The sequence below is a fragment of the Hyperolius riggenbachi genome, chromosome 5, assembly GCF_040937935.1.
Source record: "Hyperolius riggenbachi isolate aHypRig1 chromosome 5, aHypRig1.pri, whole genome shotgun sequence".
Lineage (NCBI taxonomy): Eukaryota > Metazoa > Chordata > Amphibia > Anura > Hyperoliidae > Hyperolius > Hyperolius riggenbachi.
The window spans coordinates 185,465,415-185,486,092 of NC_090650.1; the positions used below are offsets into that span (position 1 = coordinate 185,465,415).

The window sequence follows — 20,678 nt, forward strand, 5'->3', positions numbered from 1 at the left end:
GTCTCCACTCTGCACCTTGTAGAGGATATGATAGATTGTTGATAGATCACTGAAATAATTTGATATGCAATCACACTGAGAACGTGTGTGTGTGTGTGTGTGTGTGTGTGTGTGTGTGTGTGTGTGTGTGTGTGTGTGTGTGTGTGTGTGTGTGTGTGTGTGTGTGTGTGTGTGTGTGTGTGTGTGTTGTGTGTGTGTGTCCAGTTTTTAAAAATAATTTCTTATTGTGGGAGTGTGCATGCAGCTGCATGGCAGGACTGCCAGGCATCTGGTATTGTTTAAAAGGAAATAAATATAGCAAGTATTGCAGTTTCCATATCCCATTTAGTTTAGGTGTTCTTTAATAAATCAATCTCATGGTGCTGCTGTGTGTACATTGTAGCACATTTTACAAGGCATATCATCAAGGTGTACAAGTGTTGATGGTAGATTGTAACATCTGTCTCATAAACATTATCATGCCAGTTTTGTGAGTTCAGTTGTAATGTACTTCTTTAATTGGTTGTTTTCCTATTTCCCTTCTAATAATCATCTAAGGAATGTGCTAAAGCTTTTAGCTGATCTATTGTTTGAATGTCTTAGCTTCTGCAGTATGGCTCACAATTCTGACTACAGCAAATGGGTGAGTTTCTTAACTTTTTCAAAATATATAGATTTATATTTTTGTCATTAATATTTCCAGCAATAAACAAAACTGGATAGTGAACATTTCTGATATTAAGGACATTGAAAATGAGTTGTACAGCTATTGTGTAAAAAAAGCAAAGTATTTTTGCAGTGCAGATGCATGGGTGATGGTAGGCACGACAAGTAGTTGCATTTACATTTTTTTATGTACTTTTTTTTAATAAACTGATATTGAGGAAATTTAACATATGACTGCTTTCAATTTATCCTTGTTGAAACTTAATATATAACCGGATAGTTGAATTTTCATTAAAGTTTTCACTCATTTTTTTTTCATTACAGCAAAACTGTATTCATATATTATGCTTAAAAATAACCTAAGGTATTTCTAAGTAGGGTGGAGCATAATGGCATTTTGGTGCTTGGGATTTCCATTTTCAAGAACATTAATACGACGATTATCAATATGTATTGTCAGTTATTAAGTAGTTTTAAACAAATTAATTTGGTAAAAAGTCACTATGCACAGTGCTGTCAAGCACTATCTTCATGGCATTTGAATGTTTCTCCTGTGTTATTATTGGCTTCCTCCAGTCACTCCAGTTTTCTCCCACATTACAATAACATTAAGATAAGCTAACTGCCTTAACACAAATTGGCCTTAAACTGTAATAGAAGTATATGACAATGGTAGGGATTAGATGGTGTGCTCTTCTGCTGGACAGATAGTGTCAATACTACTGTATATACTGTTTAAAGAGACTCTGAAGCGAGAATAAATCTCGCTTCAGAGCTCAAAGTTAGCAGGGGCACGTGTGCCCCTGCTAAACCGCCGCTATCGCGCCGCACAAAGGGGGTCCCTTCACCCCCAGACCCACCCCAGCAAGACTTGGTCGTACATTTCGTCGCTCCTGGAGGCAGGGCTAACGGCTGCAGCCCTGCCTCCAGTCGCGTCTATCAGCGGCGCATCGCCGCCTCTCCCCCGCCCCTCTCAGTGAAGGAAGACTGAGAGGGGCGGGGGAGAGGCGGAGATACGCGCTGACAGACGTGCGTGGGGCAGGGCTGCGGCGGTTAGCCCTGCCCCAATGCGGAAGCGCTTCCCCGCATTACGGAGGGGATTTGGGGGGACAGGGACCCTTGTGCAGCCGCGGGATAGCTGCGTTTTAGCAGGGGCACAAATGCCCCTGCTATTTAGGAGGTCTGAAGCGAGATTTATTCTCGCTTCAGACTCTCTTTAAAGCACTGCAAAATATGTCAGCACTATACAGTGGGTTGCAAAAGTATTCGGCCCCCTTGAAGTTTTCCACATTTTGTCACATTTCTGCCACAAACATGCATCAATTTTATTGGAATTCCACGTGAAAGACCAATAGAAAGTGGTGTACACGTGAGAAGTGGAACGAAAATCATACATCATTCCAAACATTTTTTACAAATAAATAACTGCAAAGTGGGGTGTGCGTAATTATTCGGCCCCCTGAATCAATACTTTGTAGAACCACCTTTTGCTGCAATTACAGCTGCCAGTCTTTTAGGGTATGTCTCTACCAGCTTTGCACATCTAGAGACTGAAATCCTTGCACATGCTTCTTTGCAAAACAGCTCCAGCTCAGTCAGATTAGATGGACAGCGTTTGTGAACAGCAGTTTCAGATCTTGCCACAGATTCTCGATTGGTTTTAGATCTGGACTTTGACTGGCCCATTCTAACATATAGATATGTTTTTGTTTTAAACCATTCCATTGTTGCCCTGGCTTTATGTTTAGGGTCATTGTCCTGCTGGAAGGTGAACCTCCGCCCCAGTCTCAAGTCTTTTGCAGTCTCCAAGAGGTTTTCTTCCAAGTTTGCCCTGTATTTGGCTCCATCCATCTTCCCATAAACTCTGACCAGCTTCCCTGTCCCTGCTGAAGAGATGCACCCCCCGAGCATGATGCTGCCACCACCATATTTGACAGTGGGGATGGTGTGTTCAGAGTGATGTGCAGTGTTAGTTTTCTGCCACACATAGCGCTTTGCATTTTGGCCAAAAAGTTCCATTTTGGTCTCATCTGACCAGAGCACCTTCTTCCACATGATTGCTGTGTGCCCCACATGGCTTGTGGCAAACTGCAAACGGGACTTCTTATGCTTTCTGTTAACAGTGGCTTTCTTCTTGCCACTCTTCCATAAAGGCCAACTTTGTACAGTGCATGACTAATAGTTGTCCCATGCTCGTCCAGAGTCACCATGGGCCTCTTGACTGCATTTCTGATTAGCGCTCTCCTTGTTCGGCCTGTGAGTTTAGGTGGATGGCCTTGTCTTGGTAGATATACAGTTGTGCAATACTCCTTCCATTTCTGAATGATCGCTTGAACAGTGCTCCGTGGGATATTCAAGGCTTTGGAAATCTTTTTGTAGCCTAAGCCTACTTTAAATTTCTTAATAACTTGATCCCTGACCTGTCTTGTGTGTTCTTTGGACTTCACGGTGTTGTTGCTACCAATATTCTTTTAGACAATCTCTGAGGCCCTCACGGAGCAGCTGTATTTGTACTGACATTAGATTACACACAGGTGCACTCTATTTAGTCATTAGCACTCATCAGGCAATGTCTATAGGCAACTGACTGCACTCAGATCAAAGGGGGCCGAATAATTATGCACACACCACTTTGCAGTTATTTATTTGTAAAAAATGTTTGGAATCTTGTATGATTTCCGTTCCACTTCTCATGTGTACACCACTTTGTGTTGGTCTTTCATGTGGAATTCCAATAAAATTGATTCATGTTTGTGGCAGTAATATGTCAAAATGTGGAAAACTTCAAGGGGGCCGAATACTTTTGCAACCCACTGTATAAATACTAAAATAAATAAATGCCCAGTACTTATAATTAGTGATGATCGAACACCTAGATGTTCGGGTTCGGTTAGGTTCAGCTGACGTCACCCAGCCCGCCTGCCCACTCCTCCTGAGAGCCGGCCTGCCCCCCCCCCTGCGCGTGTGACCGCCACCCGTGTTCGATCATCACTACTTATAATGCTATAGTACCCACCATATAATGTAGTCTAATTCATAATATCCACTGTATATTTAAGCCGCACTTCTATTTATATTTTTTATCAAGCTAAATATTCAGAGATTGCCTTTCTTGTGAGTGCAGAGATTTCCCCTCAAAACAAGAGACATACATTATACTTACAAGAGAAGATGATACCTTGCGCTGATTGTTATGCTACTATGACCCTTCGGTCTAGATTCTCTGCAGTTGAAACTGATCCCTCAACTGGATGGCACCAGTAACTGCATAAAAAACAACAAGAGGGGCGGGGGAAGTGCTCCAATGGTGCATTAACTTTTGCAATACTTTAAAAACAATGTACATTACATTACACTTAGAAAAAAGATGAAATTTAGGTGCTCATCAAGCAGCCGCCAGAGGGTCCTCTCGAACTGCTATAAGTCTGGCCAGGGCTGGCAGTAGAATGGAATCATGCGAGAGAGACGTCTCTCCGGTGGGGGCTGAACGCACAGGGCCGTCTGACGTCACTACGCGTTTCGGCGCTGTCCACGCCTTCTTCCGGTCAGTTAGAGGACCCTCTGGCGGCTGCTTGATGAGCACCTAATTTGATCTTTTTTGTAAGTGTAATTTACATTGTTTTTAAAGTATCGAAAAAGTTCATGCACCATTGGAGCGCTTCCCCCGCCCCTCTTGTTGTTTTTCATACATTATACTTGGCTACCTTTAGAAACATGATTTTTTTCTTTATCGCCACTGTCATTGGGGAAAACAGCCACAGTTTTCCACAGACAATTTTACGCATGTAGTGAATGTTTTAATATGCACTTCAGCCACCTTTGACCTTAGTCTATAGTAAGTCTATAGTAAGCAAAAGGTGCATGATCGTGCACATGCTTCTAGAGGTCCTTGCAGGACTACAGGAGAACTACCACTGCAACCACAGGGTGGCCCAGAGTTGTAAGGGGGCTCCAACTATCCTTCACTTCCTCCGATAAAGGGCATCATACTTCAGATAATTTGTTTTTGTGGCTACACTTGTTATGGTTGTGAAGATTTTGATGGCCACACTTGTTTTATAATTCTTGCAAGGTGGGCCCCCAGGCTGTAAGGATGTAGCAAAATCAAAGTTTTGCTGGGGGCCCCCATGATTTGTAGTTATGCCCATAGGTCCTTGTGCAGGTGCACACATGCTCCCAATGACTCCCAAGGCATTACTGATTGGTGCAAGGGAACATGTGGTCCCTGAACCCCTCTATATCTGTTTCTTGTAAATGATCACTGTAATCATTTTTAGGCTGCCACCATACTTGCATTGTGGAAAAGGGCCACCATAGACCTCTGGCACTTTCCAACAGTCTATGGTAATAGCAAGTAGTCATGTGCTCACGAGTACAAAGCACTTGCTATTAGTGATGTGCTCACAAGTGCCTAAGCACTCAAATTCATGATTTAATAAGACTTAATTGCCTCAGGTGTGCGGTGGGGAAATAAGGGGTTATTTACCCATAAGTCCGTGTATAGTGTGCGCTCCAAATAGCTTGCACATGTCCTATTGGACGTGTTGCAAGCCTCACTACGCGCACTTCCTCCTTCAAGCTGTAAAGAGGAAGGGCGTCAGCATTAGAGTTGAGCTGAAATTTTCGTAATTTCGCATTACTATAATTACGCATGCGAAATTTGCGATTACGATGCGAAATTAGCGTAGCGAAATTGCCATTAAAATCGTAATTGAAAATACCGTAAGCGTAATTTTCAACGCGAAATTTCGCGTTTCGTTCATGCCGTAATTTCGCATTAAACGCTACCGTAATTTCGCGTTAAACCGCAACGCTCCGTATAATATAAAAAAGCCGCCGACTTTAAGGGTTAATAGCAAAGCCCCCTTAAATGCTAAGAGCCTCAAATTTGGAGAATATATTAAGGAGATCAGGAGGAATAAGAGGAAAAAATATTTTTTCAAAAAGACCTTATAGTTTTTGAGAAAATCGATGTTAAAGTTTCAAAGTAAAAATGTATACATTTAAAAACCCGCTGACTTTAACGGTTAATAGCAAAGCCTGCTTAAAGTTTAGGAACACCAAATTCCTAGGGTATATTAAGGGGATCAGTGGGAATAAGAGGACAAATTTTTTTTTCAAGAAGACCTTATAGTTTTTGAGAAAATCGATTTTTAAGTTTCAAGGGCAAAAATGTCTTTTAAATGCGGAAAATGTCAGTTTTTTTTGCACAGGTAACAATAGTGTATTATTTTCATAGATTCCCCCAAGTGGGAAGAGTTTTACTTACTTCGTTCTGAGTGTGGGAAATATAAAAAAAAAACGACGTGGGGACCCCCTCCCAGACCTCTTTAACCCCTTGTCCCCCATGCAGGCTGGGATAGCCAGAATGCGGAGCACCGGCCGCGTGGGGCTCCGCACCCTGACTATACCAGCCCGCATGGTCCATGGATTGGGGGGTCTCGGAAGGGGAGGGGCAGCCAAGCTTTCCCCTCCCCCTCCGAGCCCTTGTCCAATCCAAGGACAAGGGGCTCTTCTCCACCTCCGATGGGCGGTGGAGGTGGAGGCCGCGATTTCCTGGGTGGGGGGTTCATGGTGGAATCTGGGAGTCCCCTTTAAAAAGGGGTCCCCCAGATGCCCACCCCCCCCTCCCAGGAGAAATGAGTATAGAGGTACTTGTACCCCTTACCCATTTCCTTTAAGAGTTAAAAGTAAATAAACACACAAACACATAGAAAAAGTATTTTAATTGAACAAAAAACATAACCAAGAAAAAAGTCCTTTAATATTCTTAATTAACCATTAATACTTACCTGTCCCTTTAAATAAATGATCCCACGCATTATCCTCGGAAATGTTCTATCAGTTACAATGTAACAAAGTTATTACAATGTAACAACTTTGTTACATTGTAACTATGCCGCACCCGACGTCACTCACCGCCGCCGCCGCGTCTGTGCTGCAGGACCCGACAGAGCTCTGAGCTATAGCTCAGAGCTCTCGAAAGCATCTTTGTATTTGGGCTCCAAGGAGCCCCATTGGACCTTAGCAGACCAATGGGGTTCCTTCTGATTTGAAGGAACCCCATTGGTCTGCTAAGGACCAATGGGGCTCCTTGGAGCCCAAATACAAAGATGCTTCTCAGAGCTCTGAGCTATATAGCTCAGAGCTCTGTCGGGTCCTTGCAGGACGCTAAGTCCCCGCAGCTCCCGCTGCCCTCCCCGCCTCTCCCACATGTCACCCACATGTCACCCACATGTGGGTGACATGTGGGTGACAGATGTGGGCGGGGTGGACAGCGGGAGCCGGCGGGGACTTAGCGTCCTGCAAGGACCCGACAGAGCTCTGAGCTATATAGCTCAGAGCTCTGAGAAGCATCTTTGTATTTGGGCTCCAAGGAGCCCCATTGGTCCTTAGCAGACCAATGGGGTTCCTTCAAATCAGAAGGAACCCCATTGGTCTGCTAAGGACCAATGGGGCTCCTTGGAGCCCAAATACAAAGATGCTTTCGAGAGCTCTGAGCTATAGCTCAGAGCTCTGTCGGGTCCTGCAGCACAGATGCGGCGGCGGCGGCGGCGGCGGTGAGTGACGTCGGGTGCGGCGTAGTTACAATGTAACAAAGTTGTTACATTGTAATAACTTTGTTACATTGTAACTGATAGAACATTTCCGAGGATATTGCGTGGGATCATTTATTTAAAGGGACAGGTAAGTATTAATGGTTAATTAAGAATATTAAAGGACTTTTTCGTGGTTATGTTTTTTGTTCAATTAAAATACTTTTTCTATGTGTTTGTGTGTTTATTTACTTTTAACTCTTAAAGGAAATGGGTAAGGGGTACAAGTACCTCTATACTCATTTCTCCTGGGAGGGGGGGTGGGCATCTGGGGGACCCCTTTTTAAAGGGGACTCCCAGATTCCACCATGAACCCCCCCACCCAGGAAATCGCGGCCTCCACCTCCACCGCCCATCGGAGGTGGAGAAGAGCCCCTTGTCCTTGGATTGGACAAGGGCTCGGAGAGGGGGGGAAAGCTTGGCTGCCCCTCCCCTTCCGAGACCCCCCAATCCATGGACCATGCGGGCTGGTATAGTCAGGGTGCGGAGCCCCACGCGGCCGGTGCTCCGCATTCTGGCTATCCCAGCCTGCATGGGGGACAAGGGGTTAAAGAGGTCTGGGAGGGGGGACCCCACGTCATTTTTTTTTTTATATTTCCCACACTCAGAACGAAGTAAGTAAAACTCTTCCCACTTGGGGGAATCTATGAAAATAATACACTATTGTTACCTGTGCAAAAAAAACTGACATTTTCGCATTTAAAAGACATTTTTGCCCTTGAAACTTAAAAATCGATTTTCTCAAAAACTATAAGGTCTTTTTGAAAAAAAAAATTTTCCTCTTATTCCCACTGATCCCCTTAATATACCCTGGGAATTTGGTGTTCCTAAACTTTAAGCAGGCTTTGCTATTAACCGTTAAAGTCGGCGGGTTTTTAAATGTATACATTTTTACTTTGAAACTTTAACATCGATTTTCTCAAAAACTATAAGGTCTTTTTGAAAAAAATTTTTTTCCTCTTATTCCTCCTGATCTCCTTAATATATTCTCCAAATTTGAGGCTCTTAGCATTTAAGGGGGCTTTGCTATTAACCCTTAAAGTCGGCGGCTTTTTTATATTATATGGAGCGTTACGGTTTAACGCGAAATTACGGTAGCGTTTAATGCGAAATTACGGCATGAACAAATAACCATTGTAATGCGAAAATTACGCGAAAATTACGCTTACGCGAAATTTCGCGAAATCCTTCTTCATTACGATTATGTACTTACGGCCATAATCGTAATTACACTAATTACGCGAAATTTCGCGAAATCGTAATTAGGTCATTACGCTCATCTCTACAGCGTGCAAGCTATTTGGAGTGAACACTATACACGGACTTATGGTTATATAACCCCTTATTTCCCCGCCGCACACCTGAGGCAATTAAGCCTCATTCAAATCACAAATTTGAGTGCTTAGGCACTCGTAAGTACTCATGAGCACCTCAATGATAGCAAGTGCTTTGTAATGTTATGCACAAGATGGGGGGGGGGGGGGACTCAGGTTTTTAAATGTGTGGGTATGGCAGTAGAAAACTTGCAGAGTAGGAGATCTAATGTGCTGGTCACCAATGAAAGGCAGTATGTATGGCCAAAAAGCAAACCTGTTAGTAAAATAAAAGTTAGGTACCTCAGTAGATGATCCAGAGGTTTCTCCAATCCCCCCCCCCCCCCCACTGCCCACTGGAACCGTATTCTTTGTATCCACACTCCATCCGTGTATGAGCATATGGGCAGGCAGAACTGTTATGCGTTCCTACGCAATAGCACAAAGCACAAGTGGCTTCATGCTACTGTTCCTGCACAGTACAGCTGCATTTGTACACAGACGGGATCATGGCCACTAGAACATATTCCACAAGCTCTTGTCAAATATGTTCAGGGGCCCCCAGTGCTGCAACAGCTAAGCAAAGTATAGTGCTGTAACAATTAGTGCAAATAAATGGACTGCAAAAAAGCCATAGACACACCTTTAGAATAATGGATTGCTGTGCATCCAGTTTGTCATCAAATTAGGTATATGCGACCTAATTTTAATAAAAATGAGTTGTAAAATAAATTGTAATGTGTCTTTCAGCTTAGATCCATAGAGTAACCAAGCAGCTCAGGGACCCAAACTACTAGGAATGTATAGGGGGATAAAAGGAACCAAAAAACCCTCCTACTAAAAAAGCAAAGCTTGGTGTAATTGCCTTCTTAAAACAGAAGGAAATTTGCAATAATTCAGTTATAAGTGAACATTTGTGGTTACCCACAATGCACTACTACTAAATATGCAAATTATCCCTTTTCACCCTTGTTATGCAAAGCAAGCATCCAGAACCGCTGGTGTATAGCAAGCCTATAGCTTTAAGTTTTACACAGCCATATCAAACCCACATGTAGACAGCCTGTTTCGGACTTTTGGTCCTCATCAGTACATGGCAGGGATTGATAAGGCTGTATGAAATAGGGCTTGGACCAGTACAACAGAGTAACCAAGCAGCTCAGGGTGACCCAAACTACTAGGAATGTATAGATAGGAACAAATTTAAGCCATCATTCAAAAAAATTGTATTCTCAAAATTATGATCAAACTTAATTTCAGGAAAACTACACAAGTTGGAACCTTACTAACTAACTACAGTGGGGTGCGAAAGTTTGGGCAACCTTGATTTTCCTGTATAAATCGTTGGTTGTTTAAACAAAATTAGGCAGGTACATAAATTTGGGCACCACACAAAAGAAATGAAATCAATATTTAGTAGATCCTCCTTTTGCAGAAATTACAACCTCTAAACGCTTCCTTCAGGTTCCAATGAGAGTCTGAATTCTGATTGAAGGTATTTTGGACCATTCCTCTTTACAAAACATCTCTAGTTCATTCAGGTTTGATGGCTTCCGAGCATGGACAGCTCTCTTTAACTCACACCACAGATTTTCAATTATATTCAGGACTGGAGACTGATATGGCCATTTCAGAACGTTGTACTTGTTCCTCTCCATGAATGCTTTAGTGGATTTTGAGCAGTGTTTAGGGTCGTTGTCTTGTTGATAGATCCAGCCCCGGTCGAAGCTTTAGTTTTGTCACTGATTCCTGGACATTGGTCTCCAGAATCTGTTGACACTGAGTGGTATCCATGCGTCCCTCAACTTTGACAAGATTCCCAGTCCCTGCATTGGCCACACAGCCCCACAGCATGATGGAACCTCCACCATATTTTACTGTAGGTGGCAGGTGTTTTTCTTGGAATGCTGTATTCTTTTTCCTCCATGCATAACACCCCTTGTTATGCCCAAATAACTCAATTTAAGTTTCATCAGTTCACAGCACCTTATTCCAAAATGAAGCTGGCTTGTCCAAACATGCTTTAGCATACCTCAAGCAGCTTTGTTTGTGCTGTGGGCGGAGAAAAGGCTTCCTCTGCATCACTCTAGCATAGAGCATCTCCTTGTGGAAAGTGTGCCGAATGGTTGAACGATGCACCGTGACTCCATCTGCAGCAAGATGATGTTGTAGGCCTTTGGTGCTGGTCTGTGGGTTGACTCTGACTGTTCTCACCATTTGTCACTTCTGTCTATCTGAGATTTTTCTTGCTCTGCCACTTAGAGGCTTAACTTGAAGTCTGTGGTCTTCCATTACCTCAATATGTTCCTAACTGTGGAAACAGACAGCTGAAATCTCTGAGACAGCTTTCTGTATGCTTCCCCTAAACCATGATGGTGAACAATCTTTGTCTTTGTAAGGATTCCTCCTGTGGCATGTTCTGTCCATTGCGGTGGAGCGCAAATCGACAGTTCTGGCTTGTCAGCCTGCATTCGGTTGTGCATTCGCAATGAGTCACATTGTCATTTGCAATTGCTCTGCAGTTCTGGGCAGCTCAGAATGCTGTCATCATTCCACCAATGGCTTACTACAGCTGAGCTGCAGCCAGATAGCCCTGGATTTCCTGCATGCATGTTGTTACATAGTACTGCATGCATTTGTTATTATAGTCTGTAGGCTAGCAAATGGTAATCAAGCCAGCTCAGGATTGAATGATTACCATTCAGCTGTGTGGAGATTTGCATGCTTGCATCCATTGGCTGATGCCAGCATAAAAGTCTGCCTTCCCTTTTAGACCTCGCCCGTCATAGTTTCAGCTCTGTCTAAGCTGTTACTGGGTCCTTTGATACTGTATAATATTCCTTGTCTTGTTACTTTCAAGTTCAGTTATCTTGTGGGGCTACGGTTATATATTTCCCACGGGGACATATATACGTACTCCTTCTAGTGCAGAGAATTTGTATTGTTTGTATTGCCTAGTTAGTTCGCTGTATAGCTCCAGTCCAGATCTAGCTAGTCTTCTTGCTTATGTTATATATTGGTTCATTGCCAATATATACATATTCTAATCAGCGTTTGTTATTTTCCTTGTGTTACTGTGATATATCAGTGCCGCTGATATATACGTACTCGAACTGTTGATATCCTGTGTTCAGCTAGTCAGTGTCATGGAATAGCCGTGAGAAACGCAGGTGAATCTAGAGAATTCACAGTCAATTTCCTGATCGCTCCCTGTCGGATCTGTGCAGTCGTGCAAGCGATCAGAAAACTACACTTTTGTGTTTTTAATCCAGAGATCTGTTCCCCTGTGACCAAAGCATTTCCATCACCCCTCAGAAATGTCGCACGTGGCCAGATTCCCTGCAGGGCCTAGCTCATTCCCCCTACAGCAGATGTCCCCATGAAAAGGACCAGGAAGCTGGCTCCACAGGGGGGCCATAGAAAGCCAGCCGATCCGGCACCGAGCACGGGCCGTAAGAAAAGCATGGGTGGTATGATTTCCTGTCGGTATACGAAAACTGTATGTCGCACAGCTATAAAATTCATATCATCTTGTTTGGTAAAATCTGGCCATCGTGCTGATATGAAATTCATTGGGATAGCCCGTCCGGTTATTGAGATATGAATTTTCTCAGGAGCCTGACCCGCTGGCTTAGCCATGTCTGATGTCATATTAATCTGTATTTTCTGACAAGTATGAATCTCTTACCCCCCTAAATATAACGTGTATGGTTCAGGAGTTACAGCATTTCATAAGTTTAGCCCTAAAATCTCTCAGAGGGAATGAACTGTCATTTGTTGGTAACTCAGAGGGGGCCGGCATTGCCACACCCCCAAACCAGCTTCATCAAAAGCACATGGCCAGCAGGCGGGCTTCAGTCCTCCAAATTCCACCTTCCTGAGAGCACATTGCCAGCCAGAGGACACAAGGTTGGCGGCCATCTTGCTTAAACTGAAACAAAGGACACATGGCTAGCGGCCATCTTGATTGGCCATCTTCTGTAACCTGGAACAAAGGACATTTTCCATGTTTGCGTGGATTTTAAACTTTGCTGGAACTGAACAAAAGGAACTCTACAAGTTTTCCCAGAACGGACATATTTCCACAAATCCTAAGTATTTTCTCCCTTTTATTTCATACTGGCTATTATGTCTGTATATATTAATTATTTATATTGCTTTCAATAAACCGACGCTATCGTCAGTTGTTGTTCTAGCTACCTTATTATTCAGCATACACAGAAACTGATCCCAGGTCTCTGAAGAGACGCTACTATTGTTTGTTGTTGGCTAGACAGAATACAGTGTGTTTTAACTGTTTTTATTTGTCGGCGGGCTCCTCTGTCCCATGGTAACGGAGGTGGTGGCAGTTATACCCTGGAATAGTGTGTAAAGTTGTAATTACCCTACCTCACAGGCTCCCTTCTGGTCGGGCTGCTGCCCAAATTTCTGTCGGTTTCTGCGCAAAGATCGCGACCAAAGCTTGCATGGTCTGTGTGCTGGAACCGATTGGAAGGCAATTTGCGGTCTGATCACTAGGGCTCCTGTGACAGTCAGTTTTTAGCATGTTTCGGTAGGTTGCGCTTAACGTGATCACCCGTGCTTAGCAAGCATAGTCCTGTTCGTGCAAGGTAGCCATTGCTGTGGTTGCTATTGGTTACCTCACTCTAGTCTTTGTGCATGCTTGCTGTCACTGAGGCAGTGACTAGATTAGCAAGCATTCATTCTGTCAGCCTCTGTCCTCCCAGTCCTGTCCTTGCGAGGTAGTCATTGCTGCGATTGCTATTGGCTACCTCACTCCAGTCTGTCTTCTTGTATCTGTCTGAATGTTTGCTATCGCAATAGCAGCGCAACATCACACTGCGCTGCCATTTGGTCTTATCAGAAGCCAAAAGCTGCAGTTGCTGTGGGCAGCCTGTGTAGCCTCTTCCATTATCCAGCTTTTAGCCATGTTGTGCTGGGTGGTCAGAAAGTATGACCCCCCAGCATTACAGTCTTCAGGTCATTTGAGAGTTGTTTTGAGACCCCCATGTTGCTACTCTTCAGAGAACATTAAAAGAGGTGGGGAACTTAAAATTGGTCCCCTTAAATACTTAAATACTTAATACTTAAATACTTAAATACTTAAAATTGGTCCCCCTTACTGGTTGAACTCGATGGACGTATGTCTTTTTTCAACCAAAATAACTATGTAACTATGTAACTCTTTGTCATAAATAGATTCACCTGTGTATGTAGGTCTGGGGTCACTGAGCTTATTCTCCCAATATTCTCTTAGGAAACCTCTGAGGCCCTCACAGAGCAGCTGTGTTTGTACTGACATTAGATTACACACAGGTGCACTCTATTTAGTCATTAGCACTCATCAGGCAATGTCTATGGGAAACTGACTGCACTCAGACCAAAGGGGGCTGAATAATTACGCACACCCCGCTTTGCAGTTATTTATTTGTAAAAAATGTTTGGAATCATGTATGATTTTTGTTCCACTTCTCACGTGTACACCACTTTGTATTGGTCTTTCATGTGGAATTCCAATAAAATTGATTCATGTTTATGGCAGTAATGTGACAAAATGTGGAAAACTTCAAGGGGGCCGAAAACTTTTGCAAGCCACTGTATATATTTAAAAAAAAATAGAATTAGAATTGTAGAAAAGCAAAGTTCAATCAACTCAGGTAGGCACTAAGTTTGGTGAACTGGGATAATGTACTACAAGGGGAGGACACTGAAGGGAAATGGCAAGCTTTTAAACTTACTCTCAATCAATATTGTAGCATGTATATCCCATATGGAAACAAAATATCTAGGAATAAAGAAAGGCCTCTATGGATGAATAGAAAGGTTAGAGATAAAATGAAGAGGAAAAAGAATGCCTATAAGGTCCTAAAACAGGAGGCTGCATTAAATAATTATAAGGAGTGCAATAAAAAATTGTAAAAAAGAAATTAGGCTGGCAAAGATTGAAGCTGAAATTCAAATCGCTATGGATATCAAATCTAACCCAAAAAAGTTTTACAAGTACATCAACTCTAAAAAAAAAAAAGGTTGACTGTATTGGACTCCTAAAGGATGAGGGGGGGAACTCAATGGTGGATGACCAAGGTAAGGCAGAGTTATTAAATGCTTTCTTTGCTTCTGTCTTCACAAGGGAAACATCACTGTTGCAACTTACAGAGGCAGAAGAGTCTCAATCTTCCAACTGTAATATTAAATACTTAACGCAGGAAGAAGTGAAGGCAAGACAAAATAAATTAAAAATAGACAAGGCACCTGGCCCGGATGGCATGCATCCTCGGGTCCTAAGGGAATTAAGTTCAGTTATAGATAAACCCCTTTATCTTATCTTTTGTGACTGTCTTTCAACTGGCAGAGTCCCAGTGGATTGGCATACAGCCCACGTTTTCCCATTATTTAAGAAGGGCAAAAAATCAGATCCAGGAAATTATAGACCTGTAAGCTTAACATCAGTTGTATGCAAACTATTTGAGGGGTTACTAAAAGATACTATACATTAATTCATAGTAGAAAACAATCTTATTTCTCAGCATCAACATGAGTTTACTAAAAACAGGTCCTGTTTGACTAATATGCTCAGCTTTTTTGAGGTAGTAAACGCCAATGTGGATATTGGGAATGTTGTAGATGTGATATACTTGGACTTTGCAAAGGCCTTCGACACGGTTCCCCACAAAAGTCTGGTGCAAAAGTTGAGGATGCAAGGACTGGGGAAGAGTCTGTGTGCATGGATAGGGAACTGGCTAATGGACAGAAAACAAAGAGTTGTGGTGAATGGATCATACTCAAAATGGGTGACTGTTAGCAGTGGGGTCCCACAGGGGTCTGTACTGGGTCCAGTGCTCTTCAATTTATTTATTAATGACCTAGTAGATTTGTAGTGAGCAATGTTGCTATTTTTGCAGATGATACAAAATTGTGCAGAATCATCAACTCTCAGGAAGATAGGGACATATTGCAACAGGATCTGGATAGGATGGCTATATGGGCACATAAATGGCAGATGAAATTCAATGTTGAAAAATGTAAAGTCATGCATTTTGGTCGTACCAATGGTCTAGCACCATACAAAATAAATGGAATACAGTTGGGGACATCAAACTTGGAGAAGGACACTCAATGCCAAGCCGCTGCAGTTAAAGCTAACAAAATTTTGGGATGCATTAAAAGGGAAATAAAGACTTGAGATGCTAGCATAATATTGCCCCTGTTTAACTCTAGTAAGGCCACATCTGGAATATGGAATTCAGTTCTGGGCACCACATTACAGGAAAGATATTGCAGTTTTAGAGCAGGTGCAGACGAGCAACAACATTGATACGTGGGATGGAAGGTCTCACTTACCAAGAAAGGTTAGATAAACTGGGTTTATTTAGTCTAGAGAAAAGATGCCTTAGAGGGGATCTAATTAACATGTATAAATACATCAGAGGGCAATATAAAAGCTTGGCGGATGAGCTTTTTGTCCCTAGGCCTTTAGGAAAGGGTTCTTTACAGTAAGAGTGATTAAGATGTGGAATGCATTGCCACAGGAAGTAGTTATGGCAAACTCTATACCTGCATTTAAAGGGGGCTTAGATGCTTTCCTTGCGTTGAAAGACATCCATGGCTACAATTACTAGGTAATGCCTAATGATGTTGATCCAGGGATTTTATCTGATTGCCATCTGGAGTCGGGAAGGAATTTTCTTCCCTTTTGGGGCTAATTGGACCATGCCTTGTAAGGGTTTTTCGCCTTCCTCTGGATCAACAGGGATATGTGAGGGAGCAGGCTGGTGTTGTACTTTGTTCTTTGGTTGAACTCGATGGACGTATGTCTTTTTTCAACCCAAATAACTATGTAACTATGTAACTGTATTTAGGTAAGGGTTCTTTGCAGTAAGAGAGATTAAAATGTGGAGTGTATTGCCACAGGAAGTAGTTATGGCAAATTCTATATCTGTGTTTAAGGGGGGCTTAGATGCTTTCCTTGCATTGAAAGACATCCATGGCTATAATTACCAGGTAATTTCTGGTGGTGTTGATCCAGGTATTTTATCTGATTGCCATTTCCGTTTTGGGGCTAATTGGACCATACCTTGAAAGGGTTTTTTTTGCCTTCCTTTGGATTAACAGGGATATGTGAGGGTGCAGACTAGTTACATAGTTACATAGTTATTTTGGTTGAAAAAAGACATACGTCCATCGAGTTCAACTAGTACAAAGTACAAGACTAGTGTTGTACTTTATTTTCTGGTTGAACTTGATGGACGTACTTTTTTTTCAACCCAAATAACTATGTAACAATGTAACACTGCATGACGGTATATTAGTTATTTTTGCGTACAATGAGAAGTGTAAGATTTATCTACAATAACACTGTGTTTAAAAACTATAATGGATGAAAATGGAGAAATAGTGTATTTTTTAATTTTTTTCCTCATTTTTCTCTTTAAAATGCATAAAAAAATAAAGTAATTACTAAAAAAAACACAAAAAGCCTAATTTGTCACAAAACCCCCCAATATATAGATAGTTTAGGTGTGATTAGTTATTTCTGAATAAATGTGAGCAGTGCTGAAATGTGAAAATTGCTCATTTCCATAAAGTGAAAACAACCCTGTGGCCAGGAGTAGTGTTGATCGAACATCCAGATATTCGGGTTCGGTTCGGTTCAGCCGAACATGGTCCAGATATTCGGCATATTTGTGCCGAATCCCGAACAGAATGGAAGTCAATAGGGACCCGAATATTGGAAAACCACAAAAAATGAGGGTAACTTCTGCAAAATGGCTTGGAAATAGAGTGTGTGTGTGTGTGTGTGTGTGTGTGTGTGTGTGTGGGGGGGGGGGGATGAGATCCTGAAAAGCTGTCGTAGTACCAATGGGATCGGCAACACTAACCCAGCACACAGGATGGAAGAGGAGGTACAGGAGAGCAAGGCCACGCTTTGTGACACAACCCAGGCCTTGCCTGAGGACAAAATGCATGCGTAAAGCAATGCATTTTGTCAATATTTGAGATATTTGAGATATTCCTGAAAATGGCAATGCTAACCCAGCACACAGGATGGAAGAGGAGGTACAGGAGGAGAAGGCCACACTGTGAGACACAACCCAGGCCTGGCATGAGGACAAAATGCATGCATAAAGCAATGCATTTTGTCGCCATGCAATTATAAATGTAATAGAAATTAGATATTACTGAAAATGGCAACGCTAACCCAGCACACAGGATGGAAGAGGCGGTACAGGAGGAGAAGGCCACGCTGTGAGACACAACCCAGGCCTGGCATGAGGACAAAATGCAGTTATAAATATAATAGAAATTTCGTCTATATGCAGTTATAAATATAATAGAAATGAGATATTCCTCAAAGTGGCAACGTTAACCCAGCACACAGGATGGAAAAGGAGGTACAGGAGGAGAAGGCCACGCTTTTAGACACAACCCACGCCTGGCCTGAGAACAAAATGCATGCGTAAAGCAATGCATTTCGTCACCATGCAGTTATAAATAGCAAGAAGTTTTAAACCAGGATGATACCATTTAAAACTTTATTTGGTTTAAAACTTCTTGCTTTTACTGATGGCTAACACGGTACAATACCCTACTGCAGTTATAAATGTAATAGAACAAAATAATAGAACAAAGTAATAGGACAAAATGCATGCTTAAAGCAATGCATTTCGTCGCCATGCAGTTATAAATGTAATAGAAATTAGATATTCCTGAAAATGGCAACGCTAACCTAGCACACAGGTTGGAAGAGGAGGTACAGGAGGAGAAGGCCACGCTTTGAGACACAACCCAGGCCTGGCATGAGGACAAAATGCATGCGTAAAGCAACGCATTTTGTCGCCATGCAGTTATAAATGTAATAGAAATGAGATATTCCTGGAAATGGCAACGCTAAACTAGCACACAGGATGGAAGAGGAGGTACAGGAGGAGAAGGCCACGCTTTGAGACACAACCCAGGCCTGGCCTGAGGACAAAATGCATGCGTAAAGCAATGCATTTTGTCGCCATGCAGTTATAAATGTAATAGAAATGAGATATTCCTGAAAATGGCACGCTAACCCAGCACAGATGTTCATGGTGCTGCTTGGTCGAGGGGTGTTGCGAAGTTGGTTCCAATGCACGATTTATTCATTTTAATTTGTGTCAGACGGTCTGCATTTGCTATGGAGAGGCGGATACGCCTATCTGTAATGATGCCTCCGGCCGCACTGAAATAACAGATATAACGCTGGCTGCAGGGCAAGCCAGCACCTCTATTGCATACATTTCCAGTTCGTGCCAGGTGTCTAGCTTAGAGACCCAATAGTTAAAGGGGACTGATGGATTGTTGAACACGGCTACGCCATCTGACATGTAGTCCTTGACCATCCTCTGCAGGCGATCGGTGTTGGAGGTGGAACTGCGTGATTGCTGTTCTGTGGGCTGCTGCCTGGGTGTCAGAAAACTTTGCCACACCTTGGATACTGCCGATACCATTCCCTTGTGGGCACTAGCTGCAGCTCGTGTTCTTTGCTCCCCTCCTAGTCCTGGGTTTGCGGAAGTCAGTCTGTCGGCGTGGCTAGAGGAGGATGCAAATCTTCTCACTAATTTCTCCACAAAGGCCTTCTGGTATTCTTCCATTTTGATCTGTCTGACACTTTCTTCAATCAGTGTTGGAAAATTTTCTTTGTACCGTGGATCCAGAAGGGTATAAACCCAGTAATCCACGTCGGCCAGAATTCGGACAATGCGCGGGTCGCGTTCAATGCAGCCTAGCATGAACTGAGCCATGTGTGCCAGAGTCCCAACAGGTTGCTCATCATGTTCTGTGCTTGATTGTTGTGATGTACCATCACCAGCATCATGCCCACCTTCTTCCTCCCCCTCTTCTTCTCCTGTCCATTCCCGCTGAATTGTGGAAGTCAAACATGTACGGCCATGTCCCTCGGCAATGGAGGCATCCAAGTCCTGCTCCAAGTCCAGCTGTCCCTCGTCCTCTTCTTCATCATACAAGGGACCAGCGGTTCCTGAGGCAGATTGCCTGATGTGGGTATAATCACGCTGATCATTGTCCTCTCTCAAGTCCTCCTCTTCCATACTGATTGCATCTTCCTTGATCTGCAACATTGATTTCTTCAGTAAACACAGCAAGTGTATTGTAATGCTGACTAAAGAGTTATCACCGCTCACAAGCATATGAGGCAGGGGCTCTGTGGGTGGCTGGGTGCTGCTGTCAGTGGTGAGGCAGAGGCTCTGTCCTCTGTGGCTGCAGCAGTGCTGTGTGAGGCAGAGGCCCTGTGGGTGCTACTGTCAGCGGTGAGGCAGAGGCTCTGTCCTCTGTGGCTGCAGCAGTGCTGTGTGAGGCAGAGGCCCTGTGGGTGCTACTGTCAGCGGTGAGGCTGCGGGCCAGGGACCTGTGGATGGCCTGGCTGTAAGTGCGCTACGCTGATGCTCTCTCCTACCTACCCAAAGCTAAACCTCAAAGCAAATGGCATCGATAACGCGCGTTCGGGTATTTATAGTCCCGAACCACGTGACCCGCTCGGCCAATCACAGCGCGAGCCGTGCGTTCGGGTGACCGCTCGGCCAAGTTCGGTGCACGCTCGGCCAAGTTCGGTGCACGCTCGGCCAATCACAGTAGGGGGGAGGAGTTTGAGCAGCATGGCCGAGCATCGTCACGAACACCATGCGGTGTTCAGTTGTGTTCGACTCGAACCCGAACGGCCCATTATTCGAGGAATAATGAATAGTGTCAAACACTGTTCGATCAACACTAGTGGTAAGTTCACCAGCCTTCTTCTTTTTTTAGTCTGTTTTTATGATAAAAATATGATACTAGTGCTTCCTTATATACTATTAGAACAAAATAAGGGCTGGTTGCAGAGTTGACAGAAGCAAATCTAACAGAGTACAGACTTGTAAGAAAATGAGAAAGAGGGAAACCCTCTATCATAAAAATATTAGGGCAAAAGACACAGACTTACATTTCCAGTTATTCTCCATCACATTCCCACCACACATCCAAGCATGTAGACCATAAATAACTAATAAACAAAATAGTATTTTAATTTTTCAAATTCAGCTTGTCTTTTCTTTTATCACTGTTCCTTTTTTCATATTGAAAAAAGGTAATTCAACAATGTAAA

General features: G+C 43.1%; 1 protein-coding gene across 2 annotated transcripts in view; it reads left to right on the plus strand.

Moving 5' to 3' along the window:
- The first annotated feature begins 574 nt into the window (after positions 1–574).
- Positions 575–20,678, plus strand: part of LOC137518515 (sodium-dependent neutral amino acid transporter B(0)AT1-like) — a 390,168-nt gene continuing 370,064 nt past the window's right edge. The window contains exon 1 of one of the 2 annotated variants that reach the window (XM_068236484.1): positions 575–622. Coding sequence is in view for 1 of the 2 variants with exons in the window: in XM_068236486.1 (XP_068092587.1) it covers positions 619–622 (4 nt within the window). In the remaining variant the exon portion in view is untranslated. The remainder of the gene's footprint in view (positions 623–20,678) is intronic. The other variant, XM_068236486.1, reaches the window with a different exon arrangement.